Genomic DNA, 24,930 nt, shown 5'->3' with positions numbered 1-24,930 from the left:
TTCTGAGGCTGTCTCTGGACTTGGTCTAGATACACTGGGCAAATAAACTTGTAGTTACAGATCTCAGAAGAAGAGGGACTTCAGTCCAGAATTTAAAAGGTTCTTAAAACTCCAGAACAGTCACACTGAGGAGGGTCTTAGTCCAGCTAAACCCTTTTAATTAAGGGAGGGGCAAATGTGTCATCTGGTGGCCCAGTTAGTCAGAGCAACCACCCCAGATTGCTGGCAATAGTGGCAGTAACTGATATCCCGTACCCATATGATTAGCATTGTACATGACTCACCTCATTTATGCCTCATGACACCCCACCGGGGATTCTTCTTTTATTGTGCTGCAGCTGAGGCTCAGAGAGGGTAAGTACTCTGCTCTAGGTCACACAGCAAGTAGGTAGCAGAACTTGGACTTGAACCCAAAAGCCTAGGCTTTTAACAACACTACGTACTATAATGCCAGGGTTCTTTGTAAGTAGACCAGGAAGATACCGGGCTCTAAAGAAAGACAGCCCTTAGAGTCAGTGAAGACATTAAATTGCGTCCTTCTCTACCACCATTAGCTTGTGTTCATTCCACCTGTAAGACCCTTGCTTTTCGACCTTGCTAAGCCCATTCTCATCTCTCAAGATTCAGTTTAAGTTTCTCCCTTCTGAAGCCTCCCTGACCTTCCCACCAATGAGAAGGGTCCCTTCCGTTCCCATCCTATTAATATATTATAGGACTTGTTGCATTGATCTTTCATCCTAATTAACTTACCCACCTCCCTGATGGCCTGTCAGGCAGTGGATGCTGCTCCTATTTGTTGACTGACTGTATGAATTACAGTGTTGTTCACTGCAAGCAGAAATCCACTCTGGCTAAGTTACAACAAGGAATGCTTTTGAAAGGGTGCACAGTGGCTCAATGAATGAAAGGAAAAGCTCAGAACCAAGCTCAGAAAGGGCAGGGCGCAGGGATTCAGGTGTCAGGACTACCTTGTCAGGACTCTATTGCAAGGATGTGAGCTTGGGCCCTAGAAGGAGAGGCAAGTTGGCCATGGCTTTCAATATATCTTGCTTTTTGGCATCTTAAAAAAGCAAGGCACCAGTGTTGTTGTAGCCCCTGTGGCTATACCCAGGGTGGGAGATGTACCTCCCCAGGAGGAATTGTCCAAACAAGGGGAAAGGATGGTGGCCGGTCTCCAGGCAGTGACTGTTCTTTCCAGTGACTCTTCTGGTTCCCATGCAGGTGTCTCCAAGAGGCAGCTCTCCCACGGCGGGGCCACCCCCACTACCGCAGAAATCACTGGAAACCAGGTAGGAGGCCCAACTGTTTCCGTGGAGCTGCTGTGCTCTCAGGCCCCTCTCAGGGCTCCAGACGAGGCAGTGATCACAGCCACCCTGTCCTGGACCCGCCTGCCCTCCCATAGTCAGGGCAGCACCCCAGGCCCCAGCAGCGGCCACAGCAGGGCCAAAATGGTGATGCAGTCATGAACCATGCCCACCTTCCCTGGCTGCAGAAGGGCTTCCCTCCCCACAGGCCGAGGGGCCGGGTTCTTGTCACTGAGAGGAGATCTGGCCAGGGTTTGGGGCCTCGGGGAGGGGGCTGCACCTTCTCTGTGCCCCCAGGGGCTCCTCAGAGCAGAGAGCACCCTGCACCATGAGCCTGTCATTGCCACCAGCTCCTCTGGCATGGCCTTCCCGCTCTCAGAGGGAGGCCAGCCCTGTGACAATACTCCACTCTCTCTCCAGGGAGGGCCTTTTCTCCTCATAGGGAGGTTGGTCCAGTTGCTTTGAGGAAGCTTCAGATAGCAATGAGCTTACTGTGGGCTGGCCTATGTGGTCACCAACTGCCTCCTGACTGATACCCTCGAAAATCAACCTACTTTTAGTTACCGATGTCAGCTCTTTAGAACAGATTTCCAAGGAACCGGGATCTGGAGCTCCACTGCCAAGGGCAGGCTGTCTTTCAGCCAAGTGACAGGAGTTTCCCCAGAAGGGTGCTGAGTCTCCAGAGCCTAGGCACTCAGCACCCCCCATTTTCCATAAAGCCACTGTTACTGAGCTTTTAGCCTCAGAGGAAAGCAGTCATGCCAGGGATGGTGACTGGCCAATTTTTAGTTTTGCAGAATAAGAAATTTGGTTGATGAGTTCGCTCAGAATGAAGTCAACATTGAGTGACTCACACTGACTAGACTCATAAGAGACTAATGTAGCAGCAGGTGCTGATTTATGCATATGAACTGAGAAATATCACTGCCAGGGAGACTTGTCACAGGTAACCCTTGTGACCATGGGTGGTGGTGCCGCTTCTCTATCCAATTGGTTCCCTTCTCTGCAAAATAGTGCCCGAGAAAGCTGATTCCTCTGAGCAGACTGCTCCGGGCTCACGGGGTTGGAGCAGAGGGTCAGAGGACCCCAGCAGGTGATGCTTTGGAGCTGTGGCCGACGCGCTCTCAGGTGGCACTGCCTCCCTCCCTGGATTACTCTCTCACAGACCAGGCAGTATCGGCCCCCTTGCCTCTCTTTTGACTTCACAGACATTGGCTTTTTCTTATGACCACACAGCAGCCAGCGCCCATTGATGCCACTGAATTGTGTATTCTTGGTTTTTGAGGACTGTTAAGGACTTTTGATTTGGATTTCAGTGACGCTCTCATGCATTACCAACACATGGTCAGACCAGACCACCCCCAGAGCGGGCCAGACTCATCTTACATGTAACAGTTATGATGAGAGGGTGTTGAGTTTTCTCCTGACCTTGACTCTGAGCCCAAGATAGAATACCAGTTAAACGTTGAAATATCCTCTGCCCGAATGATACTACGTTCCTCCTTCTGAGTAACTGTTTCCCTTTTTGTTTTCTTTTGTTTTTCCAGGGCTCAGAAAAAACTCTCCTGTAGTCTCGAAGACTTGAGAAGTGAATCTGTGGACAAGGTCAGTCCATCAGTCTATCCATAAAGATGACTGAGTTATTTCTTTGAGGTCAGCACAGTGCTGGGACACGCAGGCCAGGCGCTGTCCCTACCTCATGGAGGCTTTTATCAAGTTGCTGGGGAGGCAGGGATTTTATGAACATTTTGAGAAAACTGGTCAGCTATGGCTCAAGGCATCCTAGAGGCAGAGTGAGTCAGAACACGCTGCCTGGAGTTGATGAGAAAAGATGTTGAGGTGGGCATGGGTAGGTTTGGGGAAATGGTTTGGGGAGCAGGAGGCAGTAAGGTCAGAGGCAGGAGTCAGATGGAACCAGAATTTTTAAATCCTGGCCCTGTTTCCCCAGGGCCCTTGGAATGTTGCAGAGGTTTTGAATAAGGATGAAAGTGAAGTCGCTCAGTCGTGTCCGACTCTGTGACTCCATGGACTGTAGCCCACCAGGCTCCTCCGTCCATGGGATTCTCCAGGCAAGAATACTGGAGTGGGTTTCCATTTCCTTCTCCAGGGGATCTTTCTGACCCAGGGATTGAACCCAGGTCTCCCGCATTGCAGGCAGATGCTTTAACCTATGTGGATAAAGATGCCCCTGGGAGTGGGTTATGGAATAAAGTAGAAGATTGGAGAGGAAGCTTCTTAAAGTGTCTAAAAAAGACATGAGGAGGGCTTTGTGGCTCCTTATATGGGGCTAGCCCTTGACCACGTGGGTGCCCCTGTGCTGGAGAGGAGGGTCACAGATTCTTGGGCAGCGAGGTCATTGGACACACAGGGGTGCTGCCCTGTAGCACTCCAGTGACCTTACTGCGTAGATCTCTTGGGGTCCAGCAGTGGGCCAGGCTCCCTGGTGATACAGTGGAAAACCAGGAAGGCAGGAGCCCGCAGTGGCTTTGTTCCCACCACGTGCCTCAGGCTCCCTCTGGTCTGTCCATGTGGTTGGACAGTGACCTATGTTCCCTCCACCAACTGTGTTGATCTGACAGAGATGGGGAGGGAGCGAGGGCCAAGCCTTGCAGGTCCAGGCCGGCAGGTGGCCCTGAGTTGCTGCCGTGACTAACGCGGGTCTCTTTCTCTCCACATAACTGAAATGCTCCTTGCCACCCCACAGTGTGTCGGTGGGAACCAGCTCTCCCCCGTGGTAGAACCCAAGGTAGTATATGTTAACTGCATGTCCCTGTTGTCGGTATGAGGCTGCGCTGTTTGCTAGTCTTCTCATTTAGCAAGTTACAGCTTTAGTAACCTTAAAATATGTTACCTGTAAGGGGTGAAAGGAAAGATGAAACTTCCTCTCCTGCTTTCTTCTTCCGTGCCCTCAGCTGGATCCTGTGCTTTCATATCCCTTATCGGTGCAATAGGACTTCTTATCTCCCCCATCTTACAGGCTCTGAGAAATCCACTTTTAAGGCAGAGTTGTTCTGATCTCTGGGGAGGGAGATGTTATGATCTCAGCACCCAAGCAGAGGAGTGAGACAGCTCTTGTCCTTTCTGTAGTGATAAGTCGTGGTTAAAACACCCGGGGACACACTCAGCGCAGGCGCACGGATCCTTCTGCAGTGTCCCCACACATGGATGTCTGGCCTTTGCTTTCTATGACTAAGAACTCTTGACATTGTAAGACACCCTCTGTATTCTTCTCCAGCCCTGTTAGATGCATGTCTGGACTTCCCTAGAATGTGCCTCCACTGATGGGCTCTCCCTGTGGAGTCCACGCAATGAGTCAGTCTCCCCTGCTCCTGACAGCTCTGGAATTGGAGTCCCTCGGGCCCTCTCTCAGTTATCAGCTCCTGTGCACAGGTCACAGACCCTGAAAGGTCCTATTCCATATCCTTGGAGCAAGCAGTGAGTCCTCTCTGTTGTGCCGGGACCACACTTGAGTCTGATGTAGATGGGGTCTGCCCCTTGCTTTCCTCGCTCCAGGGACTGATCTTATCGTTAACTGCTGTCGCTGTAGACCTCAGGTGTGTGATATTCTCCAGGCCTCTGTGTCCTCGTGTACTAGGCCAGGGGCAGAAATTGTTATCCTCTGTTTAGAAACAATAAAATGGAGGTTCTGAGGGGCTAAAGAGAAAGAACTTGGCCCGAGTTGGTCTGACTCCCAGCCGAGGCTCTCCTGCTCAGGTGCGCTGCCTCTGTGCTCTTTCAGGGCAGTGGGGTCTTCAGCCGTCTGCTTGGGATTTCCAGCCTTGCCTGGGATTTCCATCCCCCTAACCAGGGTCATTCTTCTCCGAGACGGCAATGCAGGACTGGCTTCCATTTCCCCTGTGTTGTGTCCTGATGCTGCATCGCCTTCTCCAGCAATGAGTCCCTCCTTGCCAGCGTCTCTTCTTGGCTGAGCAGAGCTGAGAGCCCTTTCCAGTGCCCTTGGTTCTTTTACTATCTTTTTCACGTGCCTGAGCTGCCTTTGAAGCCATCTTCTACAAGGCTCTGCCCTCTGTAAGTCTCAGCTCTTCAGCGAGCTCCTGGGGCAGTCCTCATGGGTGTAGCCTCGGCTGTCTCTGCCCTGTCTTAGAGGAGTGTGTATGATGATACGGCAGGATGTCTGTTTCTGAACCCTTCCCCACTCCCATATTTCCTGTATAAAATGGAACTTGGAGCCATGCCCTTCAGCTCTCGAAAATTTGTGAATGCCGCCCTCCCCACAGTCAGCGGTTCCCGGGTCTGACTGTATGTCAGAGCAATCTGAGATGCGTGTTAAAAACATAGACTCCCAGGGTGCACTCCCGCAGGGGCTGATTCATGGGTGCGGTGGGACCTGGGGTTTTATGTTTACAAGTGTCCCAGGTGATTATAAACCAGCCCGTGTCGGGGCTGGTGTTTGGAAACTGTTGCTGTTGACCATAAGTCTTAACAGGTCCAATCTGCCCCTCATGGACCATCATGAACTTAAAAACTGTGTGGTGTCCACCTCTTCAAGTTTAGTTATTCCTCCTTTACCAGCCAGTTCCTTCAGAATCCCTTGAAAATTTAGCCCACTATTCTCATCTCTCTCCTTTCTGAGCTGATTTATATAGGATTAGTATTCAGTTTTCAATGACTAAATTGAATTTCAAACAATTTCTAAGGCATGCCTTTATAAGGAAACTGAATTCAGAAATTTATTGGGCACTTGGCTTTTAACTAAATGAAAGATATCACAGTCACTGAAGTCTCCCACTAGTCTTCTGACTTGTTCATTTTGAAATTGGTTTCATCTTTCTTCTTTTTGACTTCTGCATCTGATCAAGTGATCCACAGTTGATTCCCTTGATAACATTGCTTTAATTTCTCTTTTCTTTTCACTCAAATGAATTTACTACTGTTTCCCTCAGGTTTGTGGGTTTAGGGCCCATTAAATCCTTCTTGACCAAATAAGTGCAATTCTTTTTTTTTTTTTTAAGTACAATTCTTCTTCATCTCAAAATCAGCTTTTCTTTTTGGAACCTTTTCCATGGCCAGAGTCACTGCCCTGGGCTGAACCTCATGCAGACTGTGATCCCAAGTTCCCAGGGATCTTCGTGCTGGCAAGTGGCCCTCTGACCTGCTTCCTGTTGACATCTCCCCTGACTGTGTTCTTACCTTCTCGCTTCACCTTAACCTGCTGTCTTTCAAAATAACTATTATTATAATATATAAATATGATCAATAGATAATATTATCTACTACGGTAAAGCAATAGGTATAACATTTGTTGGAATTCTGGTTTGTATGCTCAGAGAGGTTGAAAGGTAATTCTTAGCTGTGGATTCCTTAACCTCTGAGCACAAGGCCAGACAGCAAAGGCTTCGCCTCCTGTTCAGACATGGCTTCTGTCAGCCCTCGATTTGAGCTCAACTCTGTCCCCATCTCGCTATGCGGCTTTGGGCAAGTTTCTTTCTTTCTCAGAGCTCTGGTCCTATTGCCTGGCCTAGACTAATTGGCCTTTGAGGGGCTTCAAGTTGGCCTCAGTTTACAAATGGTTCTTGGAGAACAGGGAGTTGTTCCTGCATCCAGAGATTTCCTAATTGGGTTTGAGGTGGAGAGTGACAGCTAATTCAACATCTCCCTCCCTCTTCTTCCCTTAGGATGGCCCTTTCCTGGCGGAGCACAAGTACCCCACGTTACCTGGGAAGCTTCCGGGAGCCACGCCCAATGGAGAGGCTGCCAAGTCTCCACCCACCGCCTCCCCAGTGGACCCCGCAGGGAGCAGCCCACTGAGGCTGAGTGAGTGTCCAGACCCCAGGCTGGTGGCTTCTGGTGCCTCGGCCTTGGCACTTCCACTGTTGCACGAGGTCCCTGCACCCTCCCCACCACAGCCCACATCTGGAGAGCAGTGGGGGTGGGTGGACGGGGCAAGTCGTACTTACCTCAGGGTGGTCCCATGTCCAGAGACTATGGCTGTCCTTCTGGGCTCAATGTTCCCTTCCAGAGCCCAGAGAATCAGGGTGTGTGCCCACCTTCTTTCCACCTGTGATTATTCTACCCCCATTTTCTCTTCTCCTCTGTTCCTCCTCTCTTGACTCCTTCCTGACCTTCCTGTTTTTCCTCTTTCCCTCCCTGCTAGACACCACACTCCACCCTCCCTGGCCCTCCCCATTCCTCCTCTGTCCTCCTGATCTCTTTCCTGTCTCTACCTTCCTCTCTGCAGCCTCCCTCTTACCAGCAGGGTGATATTATGTGCTCGTCCAAGGAAGAGCATTTTCTTAGAGAAGTGGAGTCAGTGGGCAAGGGTGCCAGTCCACCAGTAGCCTTTTGGTGCTTAGGATCTGATGGAGGTCTTTGCACAATAGTCTGTATTTCTCCAATAGCAGCAGCAGATCAGTGGCGGGGGTTGGGGGTGCTAGAAGGGAGCATTCTGGTCCTGACAGAGCTTTCCCCACCCCTGAGTCCTCATCTCTGGCTGTTTCTGAGCCAGCCAGTGTACAGGCTTCTGCCCTTGGCCAGTACTGCCTTTGTCTGCAGAAACTCCAGAGAAGCCCTTGAATGAATGTGTCCTAGCGACACTCAGACTGTGGACTTTCCTGCAGCTTCAGATCACTATAGTCTGATCTGAGTGAGCTCTGGCATGTGCACAAGAGCAGTGGGCGGCCTGGCATATTCGGCCCTCACAGCCACCCCTCTCAGTCCATGTGTGTGGATGCCTTACCTGCCAGGAAGTGGCACCAGGAGCATTCGGCCCCCTCACTGCGTGACCCTGCAGGTCGGGCTCAGTCACCCTTCACCCCACCCCTCCTTGTGGGATTATTTTTCTTTCTGTTTGAGTTTTTCCCTCTTGCTCGGTGACTCTTGTTTCTTTCTTTGCTTCCCTATAACTCTGTTGGGCTGGACTTTGGCCTCTCTTGCTTCTTCATGTGGCTTCTCTGCTTCTTGGTTGGCTGGAGACCGTGGCCGGAGTATCAGTGCCCCCGTATTAGGTACTGTACCCTTCCAGGTGAGGTGGAGAGTGAGACGCCCTTGCTTGCCTCCCGGGACACCCTCCCTTTTCCAAACATTCAGCCAGGTCCCCCTGCTGCCTGCACACCCACATCTCCCTGGGGGGAGAGAGAGGAAGCTCCTTTCTGGATTTATCCTGCAAGTAGTGGGCCCCCATATGAAGACATTTGCTCACCCAGATTTGAAGCCTTAAGCTCACTAACTCCCCAGAGAGAAAACCTGGAGTATGCCTGAGCCCCTACTGGTCTCTTGAGATCTTGCTGTAAAGTTCTGCCCTGAAAGCAGGGCTGGGCAGACTATTCTTGACTCCCACTGAGGGAATGGCCCAGGCTTGGGGAGAAGGTTTGCAGAGGTCAGGTTCCTTCTTGTCACTCACATGTCATTTCATTCTTTCAATCTCAGGAGACACAGAAAGTGGCTGGGACGACACTGCTGTGGCCAATGACTCATCCATGTCATCGGGCACCGAGTCCAGCCCCCAGTCTCCCCTGACACCAGATGGTAAACGGAGCCCCAAAGGCATCAAGAAGTTCTGGGGAAAGTAAGTTGGTGGTGATGATCATTAATTACATTGTTCAGAATTAATATTCTTGGCTGAGCAAAGTGTCTCCATAACCCCCCTGTTTAATTAGATGTTGGAATAGCAGGAAGCACAGAGTGGTTACATGTAGAGAGAAGACTTTGGCCCAGAGAAGGAGAACTATGAAAGGCACTCCTTAAGTATAGCCAGTTGCCTTACATGTCATTCATTTTAGGCATCAGTCCATCCCACAGACCCTGAGAGCATCCTCTGCAGCGATGCCTCACGTGCTTTGGAGAGACGCATGGGTGAGAACAGTTTCTTCCTCCTCAGGGCTCAGTCTATGTCTTAAAACTATCTTTGAAGATAGAGCGCTGAGTCTTTGCTGGCCTTGCTGACCCAGTCTGCAAAATAAGGCAGAAACTGGGGCCTACTCCCAGGCAGCAACCTGCACTTTGACCCCTCAGGGAGAGGGGCCTCATCCCAGAGGCAGGGTTAGAGTTGAGGCTGGGCCTTGATGCTGGCCCTCAGGGCAGGCACTGGGAAGCAGGGCCATCCCGAGCCCTGGGTGTGGCTTGTGAGGCCCTATGTAGGGGGAGTGCACTGACCTCGGGCTTCCAGCCTGCCCTCTGATGGTCTCCATGGATTTCTGTCCACACAGGATCCGAAGGACTCAGTCAGGAAACTTCAACACCGATGCCCCAGGGGTGGCTGAGTTTCGGCGAGGTGGGCTCCGGGCGACTGCAGGGCCAAGACTGTCCAGGACCAGAGACCCCAAGGCTCAGAAAAGGTAAGCCTCCCTCCAGTCCATCTGCAAAGAACCATGTAAAATCCTGCCCAGGATGGAGTGGGGATGGGGGCTGGATGCCCCAGAGCCTTCAGAGATGGGAAGACAGGAGCCCCTAGCCCAGAGCTTCTCGGCCTATCCCTTTGACACATGTGGACATTGCTCATGCTTATATCTAGGTGCACTGAGGCAGAGGCAGGGGCTGCCTACAGCCAGGATGTGGGGTAGGAGGCGGCGCTCCAGCCCCACAAGTAAACCTCAGTCTCCTTGTCTATGAAGTGTGGGGTCAAAAACAGGTGCTTGTGAAAGTTCTTATGAGGCTCACGTGAGCTCCTACACATTTAACCCTGGCGTCAGCTGGCCACATTCAAGGGTCCCCTTCCCCCAGGAGACTGGTGGAAAGAGAGCACGGCCTGCTTCTGGGGAAGCCCCTCCTTTCACACAGACCTGCAAAAGGGTGCGGGGGCAGCAGGCAGATCTGCTCTGATCCCTCATGACACACAGTACCAAACCCTCCTGCAGCAGCAGCCTGGAAGGGCTTATAAAGGGATCAGAATGGGAGATTTTTATACGACTGTTCCCCTCACACCCTAATAAAAAAAGCATTAAAAGAAACTTTTCCGGAGATCACCCTGGTGGACACCCTCTCGCCACCAGCTTTATCCCCCTGCTTTCCCCAGGTCTCTCTACTCAGAGGAGAGCCTCTCCCTTCCGACCTGCCCAGGTGAACCTTTAGTCCTGTGTCTTAGGGAAACCCTTTTCCATAACCTCTGCTCCCATCAGATGATCCTCGCAGTATAGCATCTCGAGCGGAATATCTCCTACTAAAGTCCGAGTTTCTCAGACATGAACAGGCTCCGGGGGGCCTTTCTGGAGATTGGGCTGTGACAGGTTAAGTTTAGCCAAACAGTAAAGAGTAAGGATTTTTCTGTCTTGGCTGCGCTGGGTCTTCACCACTGCTGCGCATGGGCTCTCTCTAGTTGCGGTGAGTGAGGGCCTGCTCTTCACCGCAGCGCTCAGGCTTCTCGTGGTGGCTTCTCTCATTTGCTGAGCACAGGCTCTAGGTACACCGGCTTCTGTAGCTGCAGCACGTGGACTCAGTAGTTGCGGCGTGTGGGCTTTAGGGTACACAGGCTTCAGTAATTGTGGTGCGTGAACACAGTTGCTCCATGGCCTGTGGGATCTTCCCAGACTAGGGATCAAACCTGTGTTCCCAGCATTGGCAGGTAGATTCTCATCCTCTGTACCATCAGGGAATTCCAAAGTGTAAGGTTTAACCCTCTTAATTTTCACCCTCCTGAGATTGCCAGACACCAGTGGCAAGTACATGTTAAGACTAAGATGTGCACAACTTGCAGACTAATTCTAGTTAGAACAGTCCAGACCTTAGTGAAGGGGGAGTGATGTTCCCTGCTATGGCATGCTGTTCACAGACCTGCACCCCTGCGGAAGGGAGCATGTGTGGACATACCCTGCTTCCCCACCCAGCCCCCGCCGGTTCCCAGGCCTTGCCAGGCTCTCCCATGTATACTCTCAGGACCTTCGGTGAGTGTCCCCAGACCCATCCTCCAGGTGTCTTGCAGAGAAAACCCAAGGATGCGTAGCCCTCCTGGTCCTGCTCTGTGAGGCTCGTGGATCCACATTTACCTTTCTAGTCAGAAACGTAAATGCTCAGCAAATGTTAGTTTTTAGAGGCTAGAGAATCTAAGGATATGGTCTGAGAAGGCAGAGACCAGTTCAGAGCCATTATGGTGCACGGGGATGATCTGGTGAGATGATATGGGGTGGGAGGTGGGAGGGGGGTCCAGGATTGGGAACTCATGTACCCCTGTGGCGGATTCACGTCAATGTATGGCAAAACCAATACAGTATTGTAAAGTAAAATAAAGTAAAAATAAAAATTAGGAAAAAAAGAAAAAATAAGCCGCAGGAAGCTTTTCCATATATTCCATGAGTATTCTAATCTACTTGGCAGTCTTCTGACTTTAGACATTAATGGTTCTGGGATGAAAAAATAAAGCCAGCATAAGCTTGAATGATGAAATTTTGTTCCACTTCTGGCTTTCCTCTGGATTTATTCTTGAAGAGGGGATCATTGGTTGGGTGTAAGAACTTCTCTAAGACCCTTAGGCGTCTTTCCTTAGAGCAGGACTGCATGGTTAAGGGGCCCCATTCACCGTCTGCCAAGTCACTTGGGTGTGGGGTGGCCAGCGCGGGGAACTTTCTCTGCCAAAGGCAGAACTGCAGTTCCAACCACAGAGTTGCTTTGTTTGGATGTTTTTGTGCTTTGTTAACAGTAACAATGGATGACAAGGAGAATGGGAATGAAGGCCTGATAGGACTGTGTGTTTATCACAGCTGTGCTTGTGGTAACAAAAATGAGCTTGCTGGTGGGAAAGAAAGGCCTTTATTACTCTTTAACAGAAATGTGATATAATTATATGCTAATACTCTCTGATATTTATAGTTTATAGATATTTAGGTGTAGCCTTTAAAAAATATTGTCACCAGTATTCCTATAGGAAAAGTTCATTGTTATTGAAAGTCTCCAGCCCTAATCCTTTCTTTTTTTTTTCCAGTTGAACAGTTGTTTGCTAATGACATTGCAGTTGTTTGATAATGAACTCTCAGGTTATAGAAGAATCCATGTTTTAAATTTTTCCTGTTTTGCTAATTTACGTTCCAATGGATAGAGGAGCCTGACTGGCCACAGTCCATGGGATCGCTGAGTCAGACATGACTGAGTGACTAACACACTTGTTGTAGGTGCTTGTTGCACCTACAATCTTCTCAGCATTAACTATTTGCACCTTTGTTTAAACTTCTAGTTTTATAGGCCTCCCCAAATTACATTCTTATTGTTAATTTTGCTTACATGTTTATTTCTTTTGTGAATTGTGAGCATTTTTGCCCATTTTATTTAGTTATGAATATATTTTAATTAGTTATTTAGTTTCTATTTGTTCTCTATACAGTATATTAAGATATTAAGCCACATCTAAAAATTGTGATAGGTCATTTTTCAGGTTTGTTGCAGACTTTACTTTGATATATGAAATTTTTAGGTTTGTGTACAATAAGTTACCAACTTTTCCTTTGTGATATCTTTCATTATTTTGTTTTAAAATTTTTCAATGATTTTTTAAAAACTGGTTTTAAACAATGAATTTTTAAAAAGTAATTTTTAAAAGCTTCAAAAGTCATCTATTTAGAGATTTATTTTGGTGTGCAGTGACAGTTTTTTTTCCCCAAGAAAAAGTAGAGTGTAAATGTTTAAATCAGCCAGACTTTAAAGCCACATATCTGGCCCCCATCTCTGGAGGGGTTTTCTGAGTTCGTCTACAGAGAGTATTGCCTTAGTGACTCTAACTTATGAGTCGTCTCTGATCAGAGTGGTTCCCTGCCTCTCTTCCCTGCCCTATTTCACTGCCTTTGTCCCAAGGTCTTTTACTTGTCTGGGCCCCTTCCACAGTCCAGAGAGTGTCCACCCAATGTACTGACAAAGCCCTGTGTTTGGAAATTTTTTCATAAGTAAGACATTTCAAATACAAACAGTTTTGAGACTGCTGACTCTTTACTCCAACTTTCCCTTGGTCTATGCTTAGACTAATATCAGATGACACTGGAATAGCCATGAGCATTCTCAAGATCTGACTTAGGGGAAGTTGAGTTGGGAATCCGTTTGGTTTGGGTTTGGTGGAATTATGTTTATGTGGTTTGCAGTCACTTCGTGTTTAGTTTACTAAGGTTTCATTAATTAGCTGTCCGACTATAAAAATGGCTTCCAACGTGCCAGTGTGCCCAGCACTCTGACGCAGAGACTCAAAGTCAGAGATCTTGTTCCAAAACGAACTTGTCCTCTGGCATTTGGTTTCAGAAGTATGGGGTAGTGGGAAAAAAAAGAACATTTGAAATATACAAAACCAGAAACTAGTCTGTGGAAAGTCTTTCCAGTCATCAGATTTGCATAATCCTAAACAGGAGATATGGTTCTCTTGGTGCTTTTTCAAAACAGAAGTCCTCTCTTTTCAGAAAAGGACTAATGAAATACATGCAATGATAAGGGCACCCTGTGTTCTCCGTCTGCCATGGGAATGGCCTGTTTGATAAATCGCACTTACATCATTTTAACTGCAATTTGGAAAGATGTTTTGGAGCATGTTAGTAAAACAAGTGGTTTGGCTGTATATGAAAGGTACTTTCTCTGTCATCTCTAAATCACTTAACACCATGTTCGGCCCCGGACAAGAGTATGGGAGACCCTGGCACTGACGGAACCCCGGGAGGTGGGAAGGTTGGGTTTGCTACTGTGGGAATACCACAAGCTTAGGAGAGCAGAGACCATTCACAAAGCGAGAGATGGGAAGATGATTAAGGGTAGAGGAGCATGTCAAAGCTCTAGGATGTTTTGAAAAGGTCTACAGGACAGAGGCATTCAAATTACAGTCTCAAAAACACTTATTTCATCTCAGAACTAAAATGTCTCTCTGATATGTAGAACATTTGTTTCTTCCCAATTCCCAGAAACTTAGAAGCTAAAATTAAAAGGTAATAGAAGTGATAAAGTGACCACTGAAATTAAAAGAAACTATTCTGATATTAAGAAAAATATATACACAAAAAATCCCAGATCAAACCAAATGCAATAATTCACCAAGAGCAACAGATAAATTCCAAACAAAAATAGTGAATTTTGTGGTGGTTGTTCAGTTGCAAGTCATGTCTGACTCTGCGACCCCATGAACTGCAGTACACCAGGCTTCTCTGTCCTTCACTGTCTCCCTGAGTTTGCTCAAACTCATGTCCATTGAGTCAGTGATGCCATCCAACCATTTCATCCTCCGTCACCCCCTTCTCTTGCTTTCAATCTTTCTCAGCATCAGAGTCTTTTCCAGTGAGTCAGCTCTTTGCCTCAGGTGGCACAAGTATTAGAGCTTCAGCATCAGCATAAGTCCTTCCAATGAATATTCAGGGTTGATTTCCTTTAGGATTGACTGCTTTGATCTCCCTGCTGTCTAAGGAACTCTCAAGAGTCTTCTCCAGCACCACAGTTTGAAAGAATCAATTCTTTGGTGCTCAGCTTTCTTTATGGTCTAACTCTCACATCCATACATGACCACTGGAAAAACCATAGCTTTGACTAGACAGACCTTTGTCGGCAAAGGGATGTCTCTGCTTTTTAATACGCTGTGTAGGTTTGTCAGCTTTTCTTCCAAGGAGCAAGTGTCTTTTAATTTCATGCCTGCAGTCATTGTTGGCAGTGATTTTGGAGACCAAAAAAATAAAGTCTGCCGCTGTTTCCATTGTTTCCCCATCTATTTGCCATGAAGTGATGGGACCAGATGGCCATGATTTGCGGTTTTTTGGTGTTGAGTTTGAAGCCAGCATTTTCACTTTCCTCTTTCACTTTCATCACGAAGCTTTTTAGCTCCTCTTTGCTTTCTTCCATTAGTGTGGTATCATCTGCCTATCTGAAGTTGTTGATATTTCTCTGAGCAATCTTGATTCCAGCTTGTGCTTTATCCAGCCCCACATTCTGCATGATATACTCAAAATCGTGAGTAGGTTCCTTGATTGTTGTTCAATAAAGTGAATCATATGAACACATTGGCAAAAGATGAAAATTTCTTAATTTTACATGATATACTAACTTTGACCAAGATGATGTTGCCTTATATGCAACAGCCACAGGGACATTAAATAAATGTCAATTCAAAAAATATTTAATAAACACCTGAAAGCTTGAATGCTGTGGAATTTTACAGCTCGTATCTAAAGGACACTTGATAGTTTTCCTAAATTTAATGACTCTAAAATTGTATTTAACAATACCATTTTTAAATTGTGAAGCTGAAAGGTTTTTTAAAAATACTATCAAAATAACAAACATTGGTCCATTGTGCTAGAAGGAAGGTGGAATTAAGCTTCTCACAGAAAATACAGCCCTGCCCCACCCACAGACTCAAATAACCACATATCACATTTCTACTGGTTGAATCCATGGATGCAGAACTCACAAATACAGAGGGCTGAGTGAACTATGCCATTTTATCTAAAGGGCTTGAGCATCCCTGGATTTTGGTGTCTTTGAGGTCCTGGAACCAATCCCCTAGCAGATACAGAAGGACAGCTATGTTATTGAGTTGTTGACATATGAAGCAAGCAGAGAATACCAAATATGAAGGTAAAGCAATATAGAAGTGTATTTGGAATTAATAAAAACATTATTTTTCTGGATTCCACAATATTTTTCCATTTTAGTTAGATTCGTAACCTTTGTGATTTTTTGAATTCTAAATACACATTTTGTTCCTAATTTTGTATTCAAATTGTGTATTCACATATTCCATCTGCATTCAACTCTTAAAGAGGTCCCCCGCCCCAAATTTTATAAGTTCCAGGTCTCAAAAAACCTAGATCTGCACTTATTCTTGATTCATTATAAACTTAGGCTCCAGGCTGGGTGACCAGCACCTGCTCTAAGGCACACACCATCTCCTGCACTTGCTCTAACATGGTGCTTCCTGGTCATTCTGGCTCTTTAAGAAATCCTCTCACTTTCAAGGAATTTTTTAATGCCTCATTCAGGCATTAAAAAATTTTTATTTTAACTAGCATTTTAGAAGTACGTCCTTAGAAGCAGTCTTTTGGAATAGCCAGTCTTCTATATTCCCTGAATCCGCCTTTATTTTATTTTTTTTTCCGCCTTTATTTTTTTTAAAATGGATATAAAGTTGCTTTGTCAACCTCCCCCCACCCCCCCACAACTCAACTGGGATTTGCGTGTGCCATTATATTCAGACTGTAAATGAAAAATTGATGTCTGTAAGAATTGATGGCTTTGTAAAACCCAGGCTTCCTGTTGAGGAACATGATCTAGCTCTTCATTTATTCATATCCTTTTTATGCTGCTCAGTTGAGTGTCATAGTTACCATCTCCCCCATCCCCACACACAAGGACCCACTCAGTTCTCGTAAAGGCAGCGCTTAGACATTTTATAATGTTGGTTGCTATCAGTGGGATTTAAAATTATTTTAACAAAAATATTAGTATCTGTGCATTGGTATATAGAAAATAATGTATGTCATGTAAATATTGGGAGTGTGTGTATTTTATAACTGGCTACCTTACTGAGCTCTCTTGGGTTTTCTAGGTAGACAACCATGTCATTCTGAAAAGAGTGGCTTTATTTCTACCTTTCTAATAGCTATATTTTTGCTTTTTATTTTATCTCTTCTTATACTTACTGCAACTCTGACCAGTGTTACTAGTGTGATAAAAAATTCTTTTTATTGATTTTAATGTGAATGCTCCTAGTATTTCATTAGTAAATAAGATTTTAACTACTGATAATTGGAGGTGTTTTTTTTTTTTTTTTTAATGTTTGAGTACTGATACTTTCTCTAGCTTTCTAAGCATTTTGGTAAAAATGATATTAAACACTGTGTAAAACATGATTCAGGTGTGGATCTAAATCCTAATGGGGCTGTGACTCTGGGCTTTGGTTCAAGTGTGTATGTATGTGGACTGCGTGTTCATGCGAGCACAGCTTCCTGTGTATGTGTGTAAGTCCCTCAGTCATGTCTGACTCTTTGCGACACCATGGACTGTAGCCCTCCAGGCTCCTCTGTCCATGGGATTTTCCAGGTAAGAATACTGGAATGGGTTGTCATTTCCTATTCCAGGGGATCTTACCGACATCAAACCCATATCTCCTGTGTCCCCTGCATTGGCAGGCAGATTCTTTACCACTGCGCCATCAGTGAAGCTCTTGAGCACAGCTTCCTGAGGCGCGTGTAACTGCCCCAAGCTCTCAGCAGCTGCAGATCTGAGATTCCCACCAGGTGTTATCCCAGGACACTCGAGTCTATCTTGAATGAGTATGTTGTGGTTCAACTGGATCGCATTATGGGGGTTGTTTGTTTAAACCTAGTCCCTTTTTGTGAGGCACTGTTATGTTCAGATGGAGCCCAGGCTCTCATGCTAACAGGGTCATTTCCTGCTTCCAGTGACGCCAACGCCCCCTTTGCCCAATGGAGCACAGAGCGTGTCTGCACATGGCTGGAGGACTTCGGCCTGGCTCAGTATGTGATCTTTGCGAGGCAGTGGGTGACTTCTGGCCACACTTTACTGACAGCTACCCCTCAGGACATGGAAAAGGTACGGGCTGAGCCCTGGGTAAGGAGGTTCCTACTTCTCCCCAAACCAATGCATGGGAAGATGAATTCCCCCCATTCCTTCCCACCCACCGCCCCGACAACATGCCCACACGTAGGAAGATGGGCAACGGAGGCCAAGATTCTGTTGGTGCAGGTTGATCCCAGGGCAGTGGGCAGAGGTCTGCTGTTATGCTCCACCCAGTGGAGGATCTCCACCCAGACATAGGAGCCTCTGAGAGCTGGGTTGCTTGCCGAGATTTCACAGCTGTCTCCATCTTTCACTTGCAGGAGCTGGGAATTAAGCACCCTCTTCACAGGAAAAAGCTGGTTTTAGCAGTGAAAGCCATCAACACTAAGCAGGAGGAGAAGTCTGCACTGCTGGACCACATTTGGGTAACACGTAAGGATAGGCAGATGTGTGTATGTTTCTGGCAGCTCCCTGTGAATGTGTGCCTCAAAGGCAGCTGTCTCCTTGGGACAGGCAGACAGATTACTAAACTTTAGGGGAAACACAGCTGGAACTTGAATGATAATTTGCTGCTGCTTTCTTTTTATGTTTTTTTTGCATCCACAGTCTCCGTTTTTCACAAGTCTCACTTCCCCATTTCTGTAGGTTGGCTTGATGACATTGGCTTACCCCAGTACAAAGACCAGTTTCATGAATCCAGAGTTGACGGGCGAATGCTGCAGTACCTGACGGTGGTGAGGACCCTCCCTCCATTGTTTCAGTCGTCCCTGTGAGCACCCAGCTCAACGCAGGCGTCCCCATGGAGGTTATTTTACACTTGATCCCACCACCTCTAGCATATCCTTAAGGTCTTAAAACAGTGTCATTTGTCACATAAGATGCCCCAAGTAGCAAAGTACGAACTATTGTGCCAAGGAGAACTGTTGCCGTGTCCATGTTGTATTGAATGGTCTGGAAAGGATCCTCATGGGGTGTCTGTCACTTCAGAAGCTCTGGTTCATGCACCAAAACTTTGTTCTTCCAGAATGATCTCCTCTTCCTAAAAGTCACCAGCCAACTACATCATCTCAGCATCAAATGTGCCATTCACGTGCTGCACGTCAACAAATTCAACCCCCACTGCCTGCACCGGCGGCCGGCTGACGAGGTGAGGGCATGGCGCGCCCTGTCCAGGTAGCCTGAGCCAGGACACCCAAGATAGGGCATTAGAAAACCAGGACGTTATCGTCACTCACTAAGTGGCTGCGTTTGGGACCATGGTGCTGTGGATTCTTCCCTTTGCTAGGGCTTCATGATGCCCCAACATGCCTGTGGCCTGAACTCTGTGTCCATTGCAGCCACTATACCTCCAACGTCCATCTCCCTGGGGGAGATACATGCTATGGGCCGGAGGGCAGTGGCAGCAAGTCTTTTAAAGACATTATTACGATTAAAGGGGACAAGGAAGTGGAGCAAAGGGGAGAGAGGGGTGAGACAAAATGGAAAGATGCTATCAAAGTATGCGGAGGAGTGGAAAAGAGCCTATGAGGAAACCAGGTATTTCAGAATCTCTGGGTAGGTAGAACATTAACTGACCTCCAGCTCCAGATTCACAGGGACATGAGCAGGTTTTGCTAGAGAAGAAATAGTAGAGTTAACTCAGCAACCTACAGCCTGGGGAATTCCCTGATAATCTTCCATGAACCTCAGAGTTCTACAAGGTTGTCGGTAACACCCTGGCTCCTGTGTTCTGGGAACTAAGTCTAACCCTGCTTTAAGAGTACTACTCAGCTTCCCAGGGGATTGAAAACTCCTAGCCGTACTCTCTATCCTCTCTTTTCTCCCTGTTCAACAAAGCACGTTTTGAATGCCTTCTATATGTCAGGCACAGTGCTGGGCATTTTGAAGACCCAGATGCCACTTGAGGGCACTCAGGTGTAAGTATCTTAATGTGTATTCTCTGAAAACATTTGGCCACGCCAGTGAGATCTTTATTCTGTAACACTCAGCTCATCATTGGTAGTCCTCTTTTAAAGTGCTTCTGGATCACTGAATGAATAACTCCATGCCTTCATGTGTTAGTCTCGAAGTAATCAGAGAGTCAGGGAGTAACGGGATTCTGGAATTAGATATTCTGTAGGAAGATCCGGCAGGTTGAGTGACAGCTTAATTTCTTGGGAATGAGGTAGGCTCTCAGGCAGCTGGCATGGAGTCCTGGTTCAGTAGGCAAAAGGTAGGCCTGGGTGAGGCATCTAGGGCTGACTGACTCCCAGGGGCTGGCTCCACAGAGGAGCCTGGTAGGACCTGTAGGTCTAACTTCTCCATTCTCCTTCTCCCCTCTCACAGAGTAACCTCTCTCCTTCAGAAGTTGTGCAGTGGTCCAACCACAGAGTGATGGAGTGGTTGCGGTCCGTGGACCTGGCAGAATACGCGCCCAACCTTCGTGGGAGTGGCGTCCACGGAGGGCTCATTGTGAGTGGCTCTTTGAGCTGGTCCACTTGCCTCAGTGCTCCTGAGGTATTCAGGAACTGATGTCTAAGGGTTAGACATGCATCCTAGTAAGAAAGTTGATACTTCATCGGAACTCCTTGCATAAATTGCAGTCTCAAAATAGAATTTGATCTGTTGTGGCTGAGATTTAATAGGCTTCATGGAAATAAGATGGGCTCTGGAAAGACTTTCCCAGCTACAGGCCCAGAGGAGTCCAGGATCCAGGACAAGGGGCCTGCATGAAAACTGCCCATTAACCAGGCAGCTCCACCTGCTGCTAGAGGAACACGGGGCTGGGCAGGGAGAGGGCACCTAGGTGTCACCTCCTGCTTGTCATGGGACGATCTGTCTCAGCACTCAGCATTATCAAGAGGCAAAGCTAGCAGAGAAATGAGGAAGGGGTGATGATGGATGAGAAACGAGACAGCCTTGGCTAAGAGGGCAACAGCTCTCCACTGGTCAATCACAGAGTCGGGCCCGTGCCAGGAAGCAAGCAGGGCGGGGACACAGGACAAGTGCCCTGGAGGCACCCAGGTCGATGGGGGCCTGTTTCTCAGTGTTGTCACCTGGAACCACTGGTGGTCATCGCTGGCTGACTTGTCTGGTTTCTTCTTAGATCCTAGAGCCACGCTTCACAGGGGACACCCTGGCCATGCTTCTCAACATCCCGCCACAAAAGACGCTCCTCAGACGTCACCTGACCACCAAATTCAACGCCTTGATCGGCCCTGAGGCTGAGCAGGAGAAGCGAGAGAAAATGACCTCACCTGCTTACACACCACTGACCACTACAGCCAAAGTCCGGGTGAGTTGCCAGACCCTTTCTGGGGTGGCCACAGGGACCTGCTTTCTGGCCCTTAACTTGGGCAGCAGATAAGCCCGGACCTGGTGCCAAACCCAAGTGGGCTGCCTGGACGAGGAGGCTCTCGTGACTTCTGCTTTGGCTTCTACCTTTGGTTTGATTTTATGTTACTCTTTGTTAGGCCAGTTCCCAGCCACTCTTGAGTCCAAGGGTGTGCAGGTTTCTTTACACAGAAATGATGTGCAGGCAGCATCCAGTCCTCTTTCCTGATACTGCCTTGACTCGTTTTGCAAAGCAGACAAGTTCCCGAGTGTGGGTGCCCTGTGCCAATTAGAGCTGTCTTACCAACTCGGTGAGTGGCCCTGCGGGCAGCCAGTCCTGGAGGTGGCCTGCACACAGCTAGCAGAGGTCCCGAGGTCATCTAAGCACCAGCACCACTCAGAGGGGCTCTGAATCTCACACATCCCCGCTGCCTGAGCTCTCCTGCCAACTCAGCACAGCTCCGGTGCTGGAGCAGGCAGGAAGGGCTATCCATGTGGCTGCCCTAGGTGCTGTGAGAAGGCAGGGGGTGCTCCCTGTGTGGTTGCAAGTCCTGTGAACTTGGCCTCTGTACAGGCTGCAGCATCTTCAGGGAGTCCTGAGTCCTCCCAGGGAATGTCGACATCACAGGGCAGGAGTTTTGGGCACGGAGCCTTGGAGGAGCAGCTCTGCTTGCTCAGGACAGTTGATCTGTTGGCCTCTCCCCAGCAGGCCAGTTGCTTCCAGGAGTGCTGTTTTGTGAAGAGAGTTTTTCTGGAAGCAGTTTGCCTTATTCCTTCCCTCACAAGCCTGCTCTAAAATGTATTGTTAGGTGAGCTGCATACCAGCTCAGTCATCTCTTTCTCATCGTTTTGCATCTGCTGTGTTTTAGCCAAGGAAGCTGGGGTTTTCACATTTTGGAAACATAAGAAAAAAGAAGTTTGATGAGTCGACGGACTACATTTGCCCAATGGAGCCCAGCAACAGTGTTGGTGATGGTCACAGGGCCTACAGTGGCGCCCGGGGCCTCAGCACCCTCGATGCCCCTGAACTGGACGGGTTGGAGCAGGTGGGACCGATCAGCTGATGCCTCTGTCACCCGCACTGCCTGTGCGTCCTGCAAGCTCACAGTAACTCCGCGTGTGTCACCACGTAACTCACCTCACCCCCGCGTATGCGCATGACCCGCAGAGAACATTCTAGCCATTGCGCACCCCTGGGCGTCTTTCTCCGAACCCTGCGGGTGGTGTGGAGAAAGGAGCTGCATCCTTGCTAAGGGGCCAGACTTGGGGACTCAGGAGGAAGGACACTTTAGGATGCTTGTACATTTTCGGTAAGTTGGAATGTCCAGCTATAGCACTGGTGGCCACGCCTGAGCTTGGACACAGGTCCCAAGGCCACAGACAACCCTGAGGGGCTCAGCTCTCAGGACCTTCAGCTGCTCCCCTGTGGAGGGCAGTCCCAAGTGCCTTGGGCCTGTGGCTAGAATTTTGGCTGCAGGGACAGAGCAGGACCTTCTGCTATGGGGACAGTGGGACTGTCGTGACTTCATTCAGAGGTGGTCTCTTCTTTCAGTAATAAAACCCGTATTTATGTAGAAAGCAAGCAGCACAGCCTATCTCTAAGCGTGTCCAGGGGAGCGAGGTGGGCACATTGACAGCTGGAGTGCTGCTCAAGAGCCCACACTGCTGAGCTGGGCTGTGATTTGCAGGTGTCCTGAGTGAGGGGGATGGGGCAAGGAGGCACCCCCTCCCAGCCTTTGGAGGAGCCTGTGGCCTCACTTCAGGGTGCACAGCCCAGTGGGAAGCCCAGAGGCATTTTGCATCTCACATTCTGCTGTCGTGCAGACCCCGAAGCTGGTCTCCATTCTGGCGAGGGGAAACCAGCCTGCCTTGCTGGCAGGCCTCTCTTCTTGCGTGTGTTGTGTGGGCTCTGCTGTGACTGCCCTCCCTGGGCCTGTGTAGGGGTTGCTCTGCCTTCGTGGAGCTGAAACAGACCTGGCTTCCTGATTTAGAGGCCGACTGACTGAAAGTGGGTCTTCCAGATGGGCCTGGTCTGGCCAAGGACAGGGGAGGGACGCACCCGCCAGTCTGGGCTCCTGCTCATGAAATCCCAGTTGGGCCCAGTGCAGCTTTTGGCTCCACTGGTCCCCTGGGCCTTGTCTGCAGAAATCCGGACAGCAGCCTCATAACTGGTGGCCGCGGCAGGGCCTCACAAGCCCAGTTTGAACTCTGGTTCTGTTCCAGATGGAGGTGATGCAAAGTACCAGCAGCCTCAGGCCATGGCCTCCCGGCCTCCTTTGAAGTCCAGTTAGCAAGGAATGTGGGCACCGGCTTGCAAGTTGTTAGCACGGCTGCTGTTTGATCCCAGGGCCGGGACTACTGACGAGAGGTGCTCCCCAGGGCTGAAAGCTGGGCCACAGCAGTTTAGAGCTGTAGTCAGGGCAGGCTACCCCTTGTTCCTTTCTTATGTCCTGGTGGGAGACTCTCCGCATGTGCCTGCTTTCAAACCCTGCATGGGACTGTGATGTCACTAACACTGTGCGGCCTCAAGCAAGTCCTGTATCTCTTGGTGGGGCCCAGTTTTCCCACCTGTAACGTGATGGGTTATATGCAGTGCCCTCAAAGGGCAGATTTACAATGTCCACAAAGGTTTAGGGGAGGAGGAGCGGACCGGCATTGCCTGAGCAGGTGGGGCCGGAGGTTGCTGGCAGTGAGGATACCTGGCTGTGCCTGCACTGGGCATCAGTGTCTGAGGTCCTGCTGGTCCTTTCTGAGGTCAGCGTCAGAACGGCCGCCATCCCACTCTCCGTGCTCCTGTGTCCCCTCAGAGCCGGCACTGAAGTGGGACCGCGGGAGTGTATGTGGCCGTGTGGGACAGTGGAAGCTCTGCCTTTCCCCAGGCATGAGCAGTGCGTGCTTCACCCCTGTGTCGCTCCCCAGGGCCTGGCCCACTCCCTGCCCACTCTCCCGGGGAGCAGGCCCAGGCAGGATAGGACTTGCAAGCCAGCTCTGCGAATCCCGAGCTCAGTCCACGAGCACTGAGCAGGCCGCTGCCCATTTTACAGATGGCACCTTCGGAAGGCACCGTGACGCAGATAGGGCTCCTCTCCCAAGACATTCACCGCCTCACGGTAGGACTCTGGCCCTCTCTCTATAGTAGGGCCCGTGCTGGGGAGGCCCCGGGAGTTTGGTGTGGGGCTGGCTTAGCCCCCTTGCCTAATCCAGAGCCTGTAGCGCCAGCGCCCTTGCTAGGGGAGAGCAGACAGGACTGGGGGCTGGTGCCGGAGATGAGCCAGCCCTGAGGCAGATAGAGGCCCAGAGGCCTTCTCCACTGGCCTGCTGCTACTCTTGAGCCAAAACCAGCTAAAGTGTCCTAGGTCGCAGGCCCTCTGTCCAGGCCTGGGGCTGGTGAGGAAACCAAGATACTCAGCAGTTCTGGGTCACCTGCCTTGTCAGCCCAAAGCCCAGGCCTCACCCCTGCCAGATGGACAGGACTCTGCCCTCTCTGCCCATGAGACACACATTTCCTGTCACGCCTCTGACTTTACAGACATCACAGGCATGAGTCCATCCTGGCATGCCCAGTTGGGACAAACTGTAGCATGGGAAGCAGCTCAGACCCCAGGGAGAGGAGCCACTCTGGAGGGAGAATGGCTGTCCCTGTCTGCGACCTTGGGCAAGTCACTGTCTGTCAAGCAGGGCTGATAACATCCTCCTTGCCAGGCTGGCAGGCAGACCAGAGCTGGCAGAAAAAGGCCAGTCAGAGAACAGAATCACATTGGTGAGGCCCGGTGCCTCCCAGGGCCTGTCAGTTCTGGACTGCCCCAGCACGAGCCCACTGGCCACAGCGTCCACCTCGCTGAGGCCTTTGCTGGTTTATTGAGCAGATTATAAAGGCCAAACCCAAGGCAAGACA

The 24,930-nt window shown here is 49.2% G+C and overlaps 1 protein-coding gene across 8 annotated transcripts in view; it reads left to right on the top strand.

Moving 5' to 3' along the window:
* PPFIBP2 (PPFIA binding protein 2) overlaps positions 1 to 24,930 on the top strand; it is a 158,209-nt gene that overhangs the window by 128,172 nt on the left and 5,107 nt on the right. For 6 of the 8 annotated variants that reach the window (XM_040258464.1, XM_040258459.1, XM_040258460.1 and 3 more), the window contains 15 exons: positions 1,222 to 1,289; positions 2,852 to 2,909; positions 4,009 to 4,050; positions 6,941 to 7,079; positions 8,237 to 8,269; positions 8,691 to 8,829; positions 9,470 to 9,598; positions 17,606 to 17,756; positions 18,044 to 18,155; positions 18,369 to 18,457; positions 18,748 to 18,870; positions 20,049 to 20,174; positions 20,809 to 20,997; positions 21,905 to 22,081; positions 24,080 to 24,145. In XM_040258464.1, the coding sequence (XP_040114398.1) occupies positions 1,222 to 1,289; positions 2,852 to 2,909; positions 4,009 to 4,050; positions 6,941 to 7,079; positions 8,237 to 8,269; positions 8,691 to 8,829; positions 9,470 to 9,598; positions 17,606 to 17,756; positions 18,044 to 18,155; positions 18,369 to 18,457; positions 18,748 to 18,870; positions 20,049 to 20,174; positions 20,809 to 20,997; positions 21,905 to 22,081; positions 24,080 to 24,145 (1,641 nt within the window). The remainder of the gene's footprint in view (positions 1 to 1,221; positions 1,290 to 2,851; positions 2,910 to 4,008; positions 4,051 to 6,940; positions 7,080 to 8,236; positions 8,270 to 8,690; positions 8,830 to 9,469; positions 9,599 to 17,605; positions 17,757 to 18,043; positions 18,156 to 18,368; positions 18,458 to 18,747; positions 18,871 to 20,048; positions 20,175 to 20,808; positions 20,998 to 21,904; positions 22,082 to 24,079; positions 24,146 to 24,930) is intronic. The other 2 variants (XM_040258465.1, XM_040258463.1) reach the window with 1 other exon arrangement.

Source organism: Oryx dammah, unplaced genomic scaffold, assembly GCF_014754425.2.
Source record: "Oryx dammah isolate SB20612 unplaced genomic scaffold, SCBI_Odam_1.1 HiC_scaffold_17, whole genome shotgun sequence".
Classification (NCBI taxonomy): domain Eukaryota; kingdom Metazoa; phylum Chordata; class Mammalia; order Artiodactyla; family Bovidae; genus Oryx; species Oryx dammah.
The sequence above is the reverse complement of the archived record's forward strand: the minus strand, read 5'-3'. Positions and strand labels throughout refer to the sequence as shown.